General features: G+C 31.3%; 1 protein-coding gene across 1 annotated transcript; it reads right to left on the bottom strand.

Annotated features, from left to right (window-relative positions):
* Positions 1-454: 454 nt before the first annotated feature.
* Positions 455-17,690, bottom strand: LOC113393365 (leucine-rich repeat-containing protein 74B-like). Its single transcript, XM_026630211.2, has 10 exons — positions 17,320-17,690; positions 16,690-16,811; positions 14,536-14,711; positions 14,021-14,164; positions 12,702-12,823; positions 11,388-11,541; positions 9,898-10,090; positions 8,124-8,290; positions 6,526-6,695; positions 455-747 (listed from the first exon to the last, which is right to left on the bottom strand). The coding sequence occupies exons 1-10, from the start codon at positions 17,612-17,614 to the stop codon at positions 626-628; spliced, it is 1,665 nt and encodes a 554-aa protein (XP_026485996.2). The 5' UTR covers positions 17,615-17,690; the 3' UTR covers positions 455-625.
* Between the last annotated feature and the right edge of the window lie 1,197 nt (positions 17,691-18,887).

The raw sequence follows: 18,887 nt of genomic DNA, 5'->3' as shown, positions 1-18,887 counted from the left end.
TTCCACTACCTATATATATAATAATTAATAAGAGAAATAGAGAGCTTACATTGAAATAAAACATTAATATTTTTATAATGAATTAAGTAAAAAACTAATGGGATACAGTAACAAATTATAAACTCTAAGAGTACAAGACACAAACTAAAATCTCGTTACATTAAAATCATAAAATTGGTGTTCTATTACCAAAATGAAGAAATTAAAATAATATTGGCATTCTTTATATTAAAAATTCAGTATTGACGATGAATCTTTTTAGTTGGTATCAGTAGTCTTTTACGGTAGATAATAATTATAACAATACTGCTAAAAGACAGAGTCATTCTTCGCGGTTGAATTTACATTGATACGACTATTAAATGGCATCGGTAGTTTGTTACGTTGCTAAGTGTAATTATTGAGTCTTATCAATAAATAATAATGAAGTTTATTTTGCAATGAAGTTTCAAAGTGAGTTAAGATTTTTTATTAATTAATAGTTCAAGTCATGGGAAATGTTCAAGCTGAAAATGTTTTTTTTTTATTTCTTGCTCTATTGCAAAATAACATTTATATCATGAAACAAATTATAATGCATATACATAAAATATTCTAAAAACATATTCTTAATTAAATTGCTAACTTATTTCTTTTTTTTATTTTTGTTGACTTCAGGCACTACTACTACAGGCTCTGCTTCTTCTGGTTCTGGAGTTGGGGGTAGTTTTCTATCTGGCCACAATCGTTGGATCATTTCAACTACACCTATAAATATATAATGGATATTATTAAATTACCATAACAAGCGTGAATTTTATGTTCCTTTATAACAATAAAAAAAAATGTATAAATTAAAACTATCATCATACGTCATTAACAATGTGCATTTGACACAAATTAAAAAACCCAAAATCCAATAATAATTAACTATTAAAAGCTTACGATTAGCAGAAACCAAAGAACAATGGTCATGAAAATACCATATTAACATTCCGAACACAATAGTGAAAATTTGTACCTACTATTGAATGAGGATCGTTTAATCCTGAAATGTAATGCAGATGAAATATAAAAATGCCTGTACGGTATTATTAGCTTTTTAATATCATCATTGACGTCAATAGTGTACAAACTTTGATGAAAAATAATGTATTGTTGTTTTCCGACTTGAAGAATGAGTGAGCCGGTGTAACTAAAGACAAGGGACATAACATCTTAGCTCCCAAGGCTGGAGACGCATTGGCGATGTAAGGAATGGCTAATATTTTCTACAGCGCTATGTCTATGGACGGTGGTGACCACTTACCATCAGGTGACACATCCATCCGCCTACCTACATATATCAAATAAATAACTTCAAAAATAGACGATGATAGACTGATAAATATAAATTATATTCCAAAGAATAATAAGTAGCGAAAACGAATACATTTCACGATTTCAATATTTATTTGCACCTAGAATCTTCTACCTCGTGTCTTTGTAATAAATTAATTAAGAGCTTACATCAATCTTAAATATATATGTATTTCTTCTAAAATACTTTATTACCAATTAAGTAAATTACTCATACAAAATAATTAAAAATAACTCTAAGACTACGAGAGCGAAACTTTGACCTCATAAAATAAGATCATAAAATTGCTGTTTTTATTACCAAAACGAAGAAATTAGAGTTGTGAATTCTTTATTTATTAACAGAGTACTTATGGTGAAAGAATTTATGACGAATATTTATAGTTGGTAGCGGTAGTTTTGAGTGGTAGTGAGTGATTATAATAATACTGCTAAAAGACAGAGTCATTCTTCGTTGTTATACTAACCTTGATATGACTTACATCGTTAATTTGTTGTGTTGTGATGTGTTATAGAGTCTTAATAGCAGTAATAATTGAATAAGTTTAATTAGAAATTAATTTTGTAATGTATGGAGTATAACTAGTAGCTCAGTTGTTAAAAAATATTCAAACATATAAATACAAAGACTATATATCTATTATTTTTAGATATAAAGACATATACGAGAACAAAAATATATTTTTGAAGTGATAAATACTTATGGTAGGGTAAACCGTTTCGTTACGTAACGCGTTACGGTGCCAATCTGACCGGCTTCCCTTTTTCTTACGTATACGACAGCGGTTGGCAGGCTCCTACTCCCACACTCTAACCCACAGCGCTAGCCGTATTTCGAACAGTTTAAGATATTACTTCTGTCGGGCGTCTCAAGACGCACACGTATTTTTGAAATAATAATTTCGTATAGGAGGGTGAACCGCTTCATTGCGTAACGCGTTACGGCGCCAGTCTGTCTGGCTTCCCTTTCTCTTACGCTTACGGCAGGCAATAATGATACTAATAATGTACATATTCAAGAATTGCAACTAAGAATAAAATATATTTTTATATCAATAAAAGATTTTATTAATAAATAACACCATATTATAACAACATTAATCATAATATACCACCAAGTAAATATTTATTTATTTTATTTTTATTTATAAACACTTTATTGCACACAAAAGACAAAAGATACAGTGTACATAACATTACAAGAACATATAACAAAAAAGAGAAGCGTGCAAAGGCGGTCTTATTGCTTAAAGCAATCTCTTACAGACAACCCTTTAGAGTAAGAATTTGTCTGTGGGAAACGGGATGGTGCAAACAAGCATGTTTTATTCTTAAACAACTAAAAATTAATCTTTAAATAATACAAATAATATATAACAAAATACATATATATAAGTTTAATAAATACATATGTATTATATATACCAAATAATTATATAAATAAAATTATATATATAGCAGAAAGTTATACTAAACATATAGAATAAAAATAAAACTTACGTACATAAAATATAATACTTAATAAATAAATACTAATAGTATGATAATATAGGAAATAGTATTTACGCAGATTGAATAGATAAATAATACTTATGTAACCTATTTTTAAATATATAAATTGACTCAGATTGACGAATATCGGTAGGGAGAGTATTCCATAGCTTTGCAGCTGTCATCGTAAAGGATTCGCTATAGAAGTGGGTATGAGCGACCGGCAGTGACAGTTTGTTGTCAGAGCGTGACCGCAGTTCATGTGGATAGCTGACGTCAGTACCCACAAAACAGAACCGTTCCTTCAAATACGCGGGAAGAAGAGGATTATAGAGGATAGAGTAAAGAAGAGATAACATGTGCAAGTTGCGACGATGTCGAATAGTAAGAATACCAAGTAAACATGAAAACCAAGAAAATATATTGAAAACCAAGTAAATATATTATTGATAAATATATTATCAATAATATATTTACTTGGTGGTAAGGTTTTGTGTAAGCCCATCTGGATAGGTTAGGTTACCCACTCAACATATATTCTACCGCCAAGCAGCAATACTTAGTTGTAGCATCAGTGAGCCAGTGTAACTACAGGCATAAGGGACATAACATCTTAGCTCCGAAGGTTGGTAGCGCATTGATTATAAAAGGAATGGTAAATATTTCTTACAGCGCTAATATCATTGGCCGCTGCTAACCACTTACCATCAAGTGACCCATTTACCCGAACGCCTAACTTTATCAAAAAAAAATATTTTGTATTGCATAACCATCATAACTAAGAGATTCTATATACTTTTTTTTTAAATTATATTCCTTCCCTATTTATTTTCCTTTTTTGTTGACCCTTATTTTAAGGCTATGCTACTTCTGGTTTTAGAGAAGCAGTGGTGTAGTTTAGTTCAACTACACATAAATATATCATCATATACAATGCATATTATAAGTTTAAAAAATTCCATTATGATTTAGCTTATTTCTTTGCTGATTGTGAGATTCCGAGTACAAAGTCGAATAATTTTTAAGCAACGAGTTTGGAAGTTGACAAACTTCGAAGGTCTTACACAGAGGACGTAAAGATTTTGGTGCAAACTCTTAAGTGTATATCTTCAGTTAGATTCAGATAAGATCAGCAGACTATAAGATGTAGTAAATATCTTAACTACATTTGTCTTGATGTTCACACTCAATATAATATCTACTTTATTCGTAAATATATCATTTTTTTATATAAAATATTTTTATTCACATTTGTAGATGCTAGGTTTTACCCGCGCGAAATTTATAAAACTTTATAGCACACGAACCTCCACCCACCATAGATACATCGACTGGTTCCCCCATATAAACGTCCTCACACAGACTCAGAATATTTTCATACCAAGTTTCATCTGAAGCGGTTCATCGGCTTAAACGTGGAGAGGGAACAGACAGAGTTACTTTCACATTAATAATATTAGTAGTGATTATCATCAGAAAGAACCAACGTACATGACATATATAATATTTTATATACATAACTTAAAGGTTAAAACTCAATTCCGACTAAATTTAAAAACAAGGTCGACTGAAGAATCCGGCAGTTAAAGTTGAGTTCAGATAAAAACCTCTCTTACACTTTATCTATTATATGTATCTATCTATTACTGCTAGAACTTCTGATCCTGATAATATTACGATTACGACAAAATATTGCGATACAAGGCATTAGGCGATGCACCGTTTTTTATTTATTTATTTATTGGAAAAGTTACACCATCAACGTATCACTGAGCACTTAAAAATAATATCTGACTTGGGTCACATACAAAGTGATACGTCTTTAAAGGTGTAAACAACATTAATTACAACATTGCATACATATAATTTTAATGTAAGCTAGTAAGAGAGCATGCTTATTTTGTTTAAGTGTAACGAGGATGAATACAAGGAATACCATGGTAGGCCACGCTCCTTTGAAGGCCAACTATTGAAAACTCCTAGTTATTGACATGTAAAGACATATTCCTTCTGCTATACACTAAGATGCATCAAAATCAAGGCCACAGATGCAGCGGCAAGTCGCATGCGCCGCTATTGTGGCTGTGCGACCTCATGCTTCGTAGACTTTGTCGTCGAAGTTACAATTGTTAATCGCGCGCACAGAAAAACAAAGGTATTTAGTTTAATGACGTATTATTATCTCATATTTGTTACTGTAAATTATCGTATAAGGATATGTTTATGGTATTTCAGAAAAATAAAATAGTTTTGCCTCGATATAAGTTAAAATAATGGTAGTATTCTTAGGAAAGTCGTTGGTTCCTTATATATAAGGCCAATCAAAAATTGGACGGTTGGCCTTGCTAGGGTACATGGGCCTTACAAGGAACTTCTACAAACCATATAACATATGAACAGTTACTTTTTAGTTATAAATACGTGCCGTTACAGTTAAAACAATGTTTTATATTTATAATATTTTTATTTATAAGGTTTATTAAATTTTTTTAAGTCATATTGCATACTCTTTTTCAAAAATATTTTGACAAAACAATTATAAGAGGATTTATCAAAGCGAAACAAACGTTTTGCAAAACGGGGTGTACCGCTATCGCCTAAATTTATCAGGAAACAAGCCTTTTTATTTTGTAAGAGGTTTTAAATCAAGAACACTTTCAATATGTATGCCCAAGAATGGCCAGACACAAATGGTTCAATATGTTTTTGGCTCGAAACCCATCTATTTCAAAAAGAAAAGCCCAGAAAATGAATCCAGCTAGAGCTCAATAAATGAATAAGCCCATTGTAAAACAACATTTTGAAGAATCTCACTTTTTAAAAAAAGTAATTGATAATAATTGTTAGTTTGGCCTTCTTAGGAACATTTTGGCCTTACAGAGAACGGACCAATAAGGCCATTTTAGGTAAAAAAAATGTTTTTTAATTTTATTATATAACGCATTAGCAAGTTATTTTATGTCAATAAAATACTCATTATATGTTATATAATTATTTAAAAATAGAAGAAATTTTTAAAAAATTATATGTATAATAAAAAAATATATATATTCTTAGTTATAGGATGGTGTTCAAGTAATGTTCGTTGGGTTTTTATAGATGATAAAAACATATTATGTAATTTTAGTAAAAGGAGATATATCAATTGTTAAAATTCTATTTTTAAGTTAAACGACTGATGTATAATATTGGCCTTGTTTGGAGCCGTGTTCCTTGCAAGGCCATTTGGAAGAGCTTAATAAAAAGTGAATAAAGCTAGTTTAAAAAAAAGTGATTTATATGATACACAATAAAACAAAGTATTACTTAAAAATTTGATTCCTTCATTAATCAATTTAATTAACGAATAAAAAGTGTTTACTCGTTAAGGTGGCCTTCCATGGTCCACCCACCTTATATGTCAAAACGTTGACGAATATGTAAACGTCAAGAATATAATAATGAACCTAAGTGTTCTATGGTTTTATTCATCATTCTTATGGGACTTTTGAATGATAGAAATACTTTAACAAATAATATGCGTTTCATTTATTAATTATTATCAAACAATTATAAGCTATGATATTTTTTTTCTAAAATGTTTTAAGAACTTATAACAGGAGTACTGTTGTGATATTTTAGGTAAAGTTTCGACCAAAATATATCACTAATTTACTAAGTAGACAAATGTGACTAAAATTTAAAGTTACCACTTACCGGCTAAATCTAAAGTTTTGTCTCCCTTATCCAATTTAGGTCCAGGAAAAATGTCTATGAGCCCTCCGACTAAATCTTCATCTAACGGCCTGCCTGCTAATTTCATGTCTCGTAAAATTTGTCTAGGCTGTAGATTATCGTAGTTCTTTATCTTCTCAAGAAAATACAACCTGAACAAACAAATGAACGAAGAAATTGTATTTCATTTTAGTTAATTTTTTGTCAAATATTATACCATAATAAATTATTTGTTAGAATTGTATTATCTGTTTGTATTATTACAAATCAATACACAGCTAAAACAACAGTCTTGAAAAGTGTAATTTGAAACATAGGTTTATTTTGTTTTGAAAGGATTTTAGAACTTTAAGTCAGAAATATTTTACACGTAAGCTAATATACACAATACATTTGCAACGTATGTACCTAATATTATACTTATTCATTCAATGTTACTGTATATTGCATCAAACGTCACGACCAATCAGAAAATTTTAACACTTAAAGTTTATCGTCACGACCAATCAGAGTAGATGTTAGGCCAAGAGGTGACATCTTAACGTTTTTGGCGGGAAAAACTTAGTGGTTATAATCTGTGACAGGAATTTGAGTAATACAAATGTCGGAAAGCTGGTCAGAGGTGGATCATTGGAAAAGTTAATATTAAATGATGATAATGATGTTGTTGAGTATCGCGAACCCGTATTCTCGATTGTAACTGTTTGATTGATATTTTATATAAGATTAACTGTAGAATAATAATTGTAAATGATTGCAAAACTTCAATAAAATATTTACGATAAAGTTAATATTTTTTTTTGTGCTCGCATTCAACCCTGATGACGCCCACGAGACTTGTAACCACTTATGATGAAGTCAAGGAGGATAATGCTGTTTTTCTCCGACATATATTTATTACTTCTACAATAAAACTCGCATAAGGGTTCTTAAGTATATGTACGTTATTTTTTAAGTATAAGAGCCACCTTCGCTAAGAGGCCTCGCTCTTCATAACAAGTGCAAAATAAATGTTAGACTAATTACATATAAATGGAAACAATTTGGAATTTTGGATTAAATATAAAAGTTGAAGTGTGTGTATATTTCTGTGGGTGTGTGTGTTGATTATGTGTCACTTGATTAATAAGTATAGAATTCGTTTTCCTAAATGTAATATACATGGTGCTGAGTGACACGTGACCGTGACCGTGACGCGTACACGTGATTTTTAGATAAAGTCATAGTTTGTTCTTACAATGTTATCATAACTTTCTGTTTCAGTCTTTCTCTTAGATTTTTTCGCATACATGTTAAGTAATATGAATATTATTTAAACGTTCATCTATTTCGTTATGGAGTGCAGCGGATTGTCTGGTGTGTTGTATTTTTGTATATATATTTATATATATATATATATTTTACAAACGTTATAGAACCCACTGGATTGTTCCTTCGTTTTAAAACCTAGACTCTAAACATCCGACATCCCCTTTGCTTGAGAGGCAAGCGAGCAAACCTTCGGGCGGCAACGAGTATATTACAAACGAAAAAATTTGGTTGCCATATTTAATTAATTGCATGTAACATTTTCAACTAACGCTATATCAAGCCTGTTCTTCTTCGAACCGTGGCCTGTGAGGTAATCCATCCTCTTCAATATTATCTCTCTGATATCCGCAGTGGAGAGAGTGTAGTCGTGCTTAACTGGACCATGTGTTATCTTGCAATCCTTACGAAAACTCAATTGTAATACCTCTTGGCGTTCCTAAAGCAAAGTCATATCTAGATTAAGACTAGTTACGAAAAAACATATAATACCTTTTAATAAATAATTAGAACTAGCTGTGCCCGAATCGTGCGCGTTTGAATTTAACAAAAAAGTTATTGTTCAGTTCGCAAATTTTAGGAAGCACCCGACGTGACGGTAGTGTCATGGCATGCGCCAGGGTTGCTCACGTTACTGGACAGTATTTAGATATTGCATATATATATATGTATAATTCTATTGTATGTATATTCTAAAATAACCTAGGTTACTCCTTATTACATCAGCTATCTGCCAGTGAAAGTCCCGTCAAAATCGGTACAGCCGTTCCTAAAATTAGCCCAAACAGACAGAAAGACAAAAATTGTAAAAAATGTTATTTCGTTATATGTAAGGTATAATGCATACATATGCATGTAGTGAAAAGAGGTTATTTTAATATTACAAACGGAAACTCCAATTTTATTATATGTATTTTTATTATACTTAGGAAAACTACCGTAAGCCTTTATACCCACAGTATGATTTTTTAAAAATACAATAATAGTAAACCATTGAACAATGAACCGTATAATTAAAAGAGCAAGAATCAATGGAAAAGAGCACGATGGTCAAAAATTGTACGAATGAATGGCATACATTTTATTACTATTTGATATAATCATCAAATCAGTTAAAAATCGTTAATAACACGTGACATAATAGATAATATGTTCTTACAAAATGAATTTTGAATCATATTAAGGCAGTAATTTATATTATTAATATAAAAGTTCAAATTTTTCCAAAGTTTGAAACAGTCTTTAAGGAAAGATACATTTATATTTACTATAAATTTCCACCTCAACAATTCAATTCGACAATCAAGTCCGATTTATTTCATTTCGAAATCCAAATGTGACAATAGAATTATTGTAAAAAATATAATATAAAACATTTCTTAAGCTATCCGTCCGCTGGTCTAGGACCTTGAGTTCTTATATTAAAACATCGAAATAAAAATACCTTGAGACTGTAAAGGTCTGCGAAAATGAGTGTTTGGATGTATTTATCTTTCTTTAAGTAAGCCAAAATATCAATAAAATATGCAGTTTTTAAAAATTTCATGTGATAAGATATTTCTAGAAATGAATTTACCTCAACTACACGAAAGTAAATACGGAATTGCTTACAGTTTTTAAACAACCTTGAGGCGTGCGAACTCCAAGGTATGCCAACAAATAGGCTTACTTGGGTTGTGTGCCTGCCCATCTAGGTGGGTACAACCAAGTCATCACTTCCTCCAAATACTTTGTATTAATATCCATTAACCTTGGGAATTCAAATGTTATATCCCTTGTGCTCACACGCACCCTGGCAGAGCCCGAACCCAACAATACTAAGAACTGCTGTGATGTGAAGGTGGAACCTACTCTTACGGACTTGCACAAAGCCCTACCACTAAGTGATGCGAGTAAGATTATAGCCCTTGAAAATAGCTTATCATAAAAATATCTCTCGATGAAACAAAACATTCTAACATTATTTATAACTTAAACACTAACTTCTTACACATTTCAAAGTAATAAATTTCAACTATAGTATTATTCGATAAATTGGAATCTTACCTTAATAAATTTCTTATTAACTTCAACATTATCCATAAACAGATTAACGAGCTTTATATTCCTATTTCTCAGCTTACTTACTACTAGAAAAGCGTCATTTTCATAGAAAGGATTAAAAGACAAGTCTAGAGTATGAAGGCTCTTCGCCGTTTTGAGGCTGTTGGCTATAGTTTTTGCAGCTATTTTGTCTAATCTGAAGATTATCATAAATAAATAAATAAAATAACTGTTATGAAAATTATTTAATAATTTTAAATCTTTTATTATTATACAATTAAAACGAATAGTTCCATAGACCTTACAAGAACTTATATACAGGGCGTTTATAAAAAAATAATGTAGACAATGCCCACGACAATGGATGTTCACCTGCTAAAATTAAAACTAAAATACTATATTTTTTGTTCAATCTACCGCTTATTAATTTTCAATTGTTTATATTGCTCTGATAACAAGCCATACATAATGACAAATTTCAAATAGCTTTTAACATAAGAGCAAGATTCTTCTTAATGACAATGAGACGAGTTGCTCATTAACAGATAATTAAACACCTTTTTTTCATGTAAAGGAAATAGCTACAATGCTCCATACGTTTCGCCCTGTCACGTCACGCTGGCTCGTGACGCATATTATGTCCACTTTACATAATGGCGGCTGTGGACGCTACTGTGGCTACAAACTTATAATTGTATAGACCAGATGCGTTGCACGGACGAACTTAACATCCTACTAGAAATTACGACATAAACTTGGTCACGGGCAGTTTAATTTTAAAAACCGTCTAATTTGAGTTCACCTCTAAATAATTGTCCTTTTATATATAGTTAAACTGAGATTAAAGCACTTAATATGGTCGTAGACTCTTCTTCACCGCCTACATTATTATTTTGAATTATTTATTATTCTAATTTCACGGAAGCCAGCGAATAGAACACGTTGGTAGTAACCAAACATTTTTGAATTAATTTTCAAATCCGGCTTTTGTTCGACGATGACGGAAAACATCAAAGAGAAATTTTAAAAAATCTAGTGCCCATAAAATAACCATTCTTTATCCACTGTCTGTATTAAGTAGCGGGTGGGTTTTTTAAATTTTTTTATTTAATAATATCCACGGGCTCACAGTTGCCCGTGCCTTTTTTTACTTATTTTTTTGTTTATGGCGGTTTATTCTTTGCTTATTGACTAAACATCAGATCTACGTTGGGGTTGAAGCTCGCCATTCTTCTCAAATGACGTGGCCCAGGCTGACTTAATTTTTTTTAATTGACATCTACCAGAAACCGTACATTGACAACCAAACCCACTACCACCAAAAGCATTCCAAATATGTATTGGAATTGGGCAGCCCTTCAAATCTAGCAAATCCTGCACTTGTGTATCATGCGCTTGACCCAACTACATCGTTCCTTCCGGTCGTTCATCCGAAAATTTTAAAATATATTTCATATTTAAGCCCATCATTGAAATAACAAAGAGCATAATACCGACTTAACTTATTATTACTTAAATCCAATACACGAAGCGTTTTAACGGCTAACAGCTTCTTGAGAATCTTGCTTATTGTCAGATTGTTCCAGGACATATTGAGGTTGACCAAGACTTCACTTTCACTGAGATAGCTGAGAAATTCGTTCACACCTAAAAATTTAAAGTAAAGTTACATATACAGCTCGGCTACAATTACGTACAAATACGTTTTTAAAGAATGATATAAAATACCAACGGCAATTTCTGTTTCTACGTATTTTCATACGTATATATATTCATTTACCGAAATACATATAACATTTAAACAGGGCAGAGAGGAAGGATTTTATAAACTACAGTATTGAATTAATTGTGTGGTGTAAATTAATTTACGAACAAACATTTTTTTCTCTAGAGTTTTTGGAGGGTAGAAAAACTCATCAAGCTATAAACTAAACATCTGTAATTAAAAAAAAAATGAGTTTGTAATGTTTATTAAAAATCTCGTTGTTGCAGAGTAGGATAAAATTCACCCTTAGATTATAAAACATTTTATAGACCCGTCTCAAATCGTAGATCGTAGTCAGTTGTTATGACTTGTTGAATTTTTGTTCAGCGCATCATCGATCGAGCAGGTAAGCGCCTCATCCACGCATAGAGGTCAGGGAACAATTCCAATCCATCAGCGAAAGGATTCCCTTGGAGAATTGAGGTCAGGCAGATGGCCGGTCATTCAAATCTGCTAATTCCATTTTTCATGCAACTTACTCATTCCGTTGACCCCAGATAAATCGGATCACGGCAAACGAATGATAAAAATGGAGATGATTGAAAAAGCAACATGAATTCGTAATTAAGAATATAAAATAAACAGTCGAGTCATTAATTTCTATCATAGCAGATATATGTAAGCCATTGACCGGACTGATCAGTGACCTGCCGGGTAGGTTTGACGTTCCTGCGGAATATAAAAGTGAGTGAATAGTAATTGCACCTAATCCTGCACACATGCATACCCAAAAAATTGCGAACATATAACATGACCGAAATCTATCTAACTCTGTACAAAACGATATGTATTTATGTCGTTGTCGTTTCGATCCGCAACTATTTATACTCCAAGCAATTGATATAAATCCATTGACGATTTATTTATACGTATTAAATAAACTTTATACGATGAAGAGCAAAACGGAATACCTCACAAATACTTTAAATTAAATGTCCTTTCGCAATGCGCCTAACTTTTATAACTAGCAAACTTCGGGCCCTATCTGAATCGCTCAGGAAGGTGGATAAACGCATTTAGTTTGTTAATGAGTTCCACTTGCCTTTGAGCGAGGACATTTTGTTCCACGAGAGGTCCAGATGAGTTATCTTGTTGTTGCCTTCGATAGCGGCCGCAAATGACGAAGCCGCCTCGGAACTCAAATCGTTGTAGCTCAGATTCAACCTTTTGTAAAGTTGATTCCCTTTTAATATACACTAAAGTATATATATCTATATACATACATATCTAACCATAATCTTACTAATACGGTTTGATACACTGACTTTTAACAAGCATGGATATCGGTTAATACGTGAGTTCATGTAGATAATATGTTGAAAGTTATTTTATTTTCTTTTTTCTTCTAAAGAAGTGTTTATTATAATTAAATAAATTTAAATTGTTTATATATAATATATGTTTATATTGTCTATATTACCTACATTATTTTTTTTATTTTATAGCAAAGAACGGAGCCCAATTGAGCCAAATTATTGTAGTAATAAAATTATCTATTGAAAGCTACTCGTTACACGGTTCTCCACAAAATAATATGTTTAAGTGTATACGATGTAATTAATTGCCTATACTAGGATATTGGATATATTCGCATCATGATGAAACAACGCGCAATAGGATTGGATCTAAATGGCTAACTTGATAATTTCGACGTTTCGACGGGTGTGCAGCCGATTTCCTAATAATTTTACGATAGGATGGAATTTCGATTACCATTGGAATGGGAGTAATTTCCTATTTTCAAGCAGCTTAACATAGCTCGGTTGTGTGTTGATAAATTTTCATAGGATTTGAAAGCGTTAAGTTAAGAATTATGCTACTATTTATCAAATCAAAAATATATTTTTTCAGCTTGCTGATTACGATGGGCATTTAGTAGGTATATATACTGTAATCAACAGTAAGGACCTCGTTAAAAATAAAATACGATATAAAATGTAACTAAATATAATATTAGTATTTTTTGCTCTCATTTTAGTAAAAAATCTAGTAAAAGTTACATGGGGTCATTTAAATTTAAAATATTATAAAAATCTATTTTCTCTGTAACAACTCTAGTAGAGTTACAAGGACTCATTATACATTTTAGAAACCTATTTATTTAATGTTTTAGGAATCTTTTAATAGAGATAGCATAATTTTTATTTATTTAAGTTTCCAATAACTGTTACGTAATACGTTACATCTCGAACATTTGCTAGACAAAGATATGTTCTACTAAAGACATTATAACAGAGAACTTAATCCGATACACTCCTGCGCAGACTGTAATTTATTCTTAATTACTTTTAGTAGAAATATGTTCGCATGATTATAAGAAAATTATGCAGATATTTTTAACATATCTACGGAATAATATACCTTTTAATAACAGCTCCTTTTAAGATCTGTTGGGCGAGGTGTTCGAACCCGATATCTCCTAATTCGTTGTAAGATAAATCTAGTTCTTCTAAAGGACGAGAAGCAAAAAACACCACTAATCTTTTGATACCACCAGTTCTGATCCTGAAAAGTTTGTATATTATATACATTTCCACTATAAGTTTATGTATTATTTAACAGTGATATGGTCTATAAATCATTGTGCTTCTCTGTCTGTTGTAGGCGAAGGAAAAGAGAACGTCGAAGGGGGGGTCACGCACCCAGACTGGCTTGCACAAAGTCACTAGCACCACTTAAAAACTGGATTTAACCTGTATATACATTTTCTCAAAATTAGCTGCAATTCTTTTATCCATAATAATTAACTGTACTAAAGTTGGATGAGAAAAACTTCTAAGTTAATTCTTTTGTTTTTCTAAAAATTACAGGAAATATATCGAATATAGAAAAGTTACACATTTTATTTTAACTTTATTCCTTACATAAAGACATACCTGCATCTTGATAAAATTAACTCTTGTACGACAACATTATCCCCCAGCATTTGACCGAGATGATAACAAGCGTCTTCGCTTAGATAATTAGACGTTAGATCTATACGTCTAACATAGCGATTATATGTGAGAGCTATGGACATAGCTCTGACACAACTAGGATTTACGCCATAATACTAAAAAAAAAGTTTTCAATATATTTAAAAAGTAATATTCATCTGATAATTATTATATAACTTATGACGTTTTCATTTTCTGATTTCAAAGACGCTGTCTGCTAATATGTCTTTCCAATTCTCCTTGACATATTTAAAGGCATTATTCATTTTCTACGAACTAGCGACCCGGTCAGGCTTCCTACGGGTACTTTATCAATAGAGAAAATGTTATATAATACAGAGTTCTGGAGATTACTACAGCAAACAAACTTTACCTCTTTATAATACACATAAATATAGAAATATTTATTAGTTATTCTAAACTTCTAAATTATATTGGGGTTCGTAGGAAAAGCCTTTGGAGCAGATAAATTTGTCCTAAGCTATGTATTCAAAACATTCAACAAAACTCTCGGGTAATACTAACTATTTGTAGCTGAAGGAAAAAATAGTTTTTCTATATATTATTAATATCTTCACCGACCATCGCTAACCGACCTATCTAAGAATACATACATGGAAATAAAACTTAGGAATTTGTCAGTTATTTACATTTAGTATGGTTGCTTTATCGGAATAGCGGGATTACAAGACCTACCCATAATAAACATTGAAATGCAAAAATAAAATAAATACTATAAACAAAAGGCGATCATATCGCTAAGACAGCGATCTCTTCCAGATATTCTTGCCTGACCGGTAAGGATGTACATATTATTAGAAGAAAATTAAAATCACAAATAGCAACACTGCGACCTGATATATAAGGACCACGGTTGGCGGTACTCGTGCGTCCGCTTAGCTGTCCGAATATCTACCGATTGCCTGTCATAGAATAAAAAATGTCTGTTGGCCGCCATAAAATATTTTTAAAAATATCATTTCATTTTCTATTTGTAATAATATATAAACACATATAACTTTCATTAAATGTACTAAAGGACTAAATTTTAAGCATACATTTCTTCTCAATAAACACCCGTTGGTTTGTGTCGTGGATCAAAAAAGATTAATTTTCCTAAATTACAAAGATAATTTTCATATTATATGGTTATAACAAAATGTATGTTGCTGAGGCAAGCAGTCGGCTCAAGAAGAAAACCGAACTCATATGCCGTAACGACAAAAGACAAGGTGTCTGTATAACGTCTCGCAACACCAATACAAGTATTTTATTATAATTGAATTTAATTTATTATTATTTAGATCGTATTAATTTTACACATAGTTTAAATTACAGATAATTACAATATTATTGTATTCTATTACTAGACTACATATACTCTATCCAAATGTACCAAACGACAATAAATACAAATTATTATTATTCGTTACATAACCTCCTTTCTACAAAAACACCAAGTTTACGACGTAAACACTTTATTTCTCACTTATGACTCCCTGGCTTATATAAAAATAAATTGACTATTACATATATATTTCTACTCTTACTATTTTTAATTATCTCACAACGACTCGACTGTCGTACCAGCCTTCCAATTGCCGCCAATTTTTAATTTCCCGCTATTAATCCTTTTTTTTTTTTAATTATTACAAAACTATGATGTGATACAGTGGATAAAATTGAAAATAACATTTTATAACAACAAAATAATCATTAAAATAGTTTTATATTATATAAATTTGTTATATTTTGATTAGTAAACCTAATATTTGTTATACATATAATAAAACTGAGAAAAGTTTTTTCACGGAACTTTTATGTTTTTATTCATGTATTTATTCAATTCACACCTGCTGGGGTTCCCGTAACGGCAACATTTTTTGTTTAAAATAATAAAAACTTCGGAACATACATGCGTATCCTACTATACTTTTTTCCTATTTTATTTTCAGTCCGTATATTATAAAAAAAAAAATCATTTCACAGTAAATTTGTATGCAATTTTTACGGCAGAGTGTATCAGAAAGCAATAAAGATTTCTATCCTTTAAATGGTCTGACTGCTGCTTGAATTGTAAATAATGGTACTTACTTTCAAATCAATGACTTCCCCAAGCAGCCCTCGGTGAAAACTCCTCACTGGAATCACTTTCATTTCTTCACATAAATCCAAATACAATTCTTGACCATCGAGTGGAAAATGCTTTATTTCTTCTAAATTTTATTTTATAGAATAAAAACTGTTAATATTTTAATTACATTAAACTTAAAAATAAATTTATTAACCAGTAAATTAAATATTGTCACACTTTTTATTTAATAAAGTAACTGACAATTGGGCGACCAGAAGTGATCACCACCCCCCATTAAAACCATATACTTACATTAGCACTGTAAGAAATATTAACTATCCCATACATCATCAACCAACCAACCTACGGAACTAAGATGTTATGTCCCTGTGCATGTAGTTAGTTACACTGGCTCACTCACCCGTCAAAACGGAAAACAATAATACCAAGTATAATAATACCAATATGTGATTAGTAGGTAGGACCTATTCACTCGAACTTGCATAAAGAAGACTCGACTACTAAACTAGACTACCAAATAGAATATTTGACATCGAAACTCAGAGCTGTAATACGAAGGTCAAAATTTCGGTGCGCTTCTGAAAACATTCGTAATTTTATTTGTATTGTTGATTTAAAAAAATACTAACCTGATTCCAATAAGGCTTCCTTTATACCAGGATCCTTAATGCAAGGGTATGCGTAATAGAGATGCCTCTGTACTGTACTATCAGACATGGGTATATACTTGGTACAGATTTCTCCACTACCCGGGTCATACAGACCTTCTTTGTAAGCTGCCATTTTAGTGTTAACACTTGAAGGCATAGACATTAACGCCCAGTCTTCCATCTCATTATCTGATGACGATAATGACGGCATCGAGGTTTTGTAACATACACTTATTTGGATATCCGGAGATCTTACTGAATTGCATGACGACATTTTAACGTTATAAATCTTCTTAGTCTAAATTAACTTCTTATTATTATTTTATTTTATGGTCTGGGTATCGTACTGCGGTGCTTATTTATGTACGCGATTTTAATAGTTTTTTTATTTTTTTATTTTATCAAAACATCTTTTAATTGTTGACAGGATTCATAGATGTCGGTTCCTAATTAATAAAACTGCAAGGAGATTTTAATGTATCTTAATTTAAAAAATAAAAATACACAAAATAATCATAAACATTATATGCTAAGTTACATTTTACTCTTGAATTCCTTTCATTTGAATAAACCCTTTTTATTTATTTTTATACGAAAAATCTTCTCGTCCCATTTACCGCAGTGTCTCAAGACAAAAGTCTTTGACCAGTGAAATCGACCAATTAATATTAATAATAATAATAGGGGAGACGTATTGTTTTTGTAATGCCTAACTGAATACGAATATTAATTTAATTAAATATACATATAACTTATACCAGAATTAGCAGCGCGTTTTGGAGTGAGATTTTAGTATAATATAAATGTATACTAATATTATTAATTTGAAAGGAACTGTCTGTCTGTTACTCTTTCAGGACTAAACCACTAAATGCAATTTGATGAAAATTGATATGAAACAAGATTCAAACCAGAAAAAGGAAATGGGCTACTTTTTACTGACAATACCTAACGATCAACCACTAAAACGCGAAAGAATCCGCAGGAGATAACTAGTATTATTATATAAGCAGTTTCGCATCCTTTAAATTTAGACAATTGCTTTGACAAGCATGTGACAAGTATGAACATGTAGTGTGCCGGTTTATCACAAGAACACTACATTTTTTTCTTAACATTATTATCACGGTAAGCAAGTGTGCACTCTCTGTTCCTTCACTCGGGAAGGATTAAGGCACAGGAACAACGGCTTCATTAGCTTTTGACTCGGTCAAGAGTGAGTCACCAGTGCTAAATTTTTAGGCTCAATAAGTTTTTTGTGTTTCGACCCAGAGTGTGAAACCAAGACCTGGGGGTGGGGGACCGACAGTCAATCATATATTATAATCACTAAAAAAAATATAAGCTAATTTTCATAACTAAAGTTATCCAATATTGTATTTATTTATTACTAATCTAACCCGCGAATTAACTAGCAGGAAATGTATAAAACTTACAGCTCATAAACCTTTACCGCCCATTATACCCCCGCCCCCTTTTTCACATCCTTAAGGGATGATTTTTGTTAAAAAAGTTACACATGTAATTTATGTATATTGTATATAACC

This window comes from Vanessa tameamea, chromosome 6 (genome assembly GCF_037043105.1).
Source record: "Vanessa tameamea isolate UH-Manoa-2023 chromosome 6, ilVanTame1 primary haplotype, whole genome shotgun sequence".
In the NCBI taxonomy this organism is placed as follows: domain Eukaryota; kingdom Metazoa; phylum Arthropoda; class Insecta; order Lepidoptera; family Nymphalidae; genus Vanessa; species Vanessa tameamea.
The sequence above is the reverse complement of the archived record's forward strand: the minus strand, read 5'-3'. Positions and strand labels throughout refer to the sequence as shown.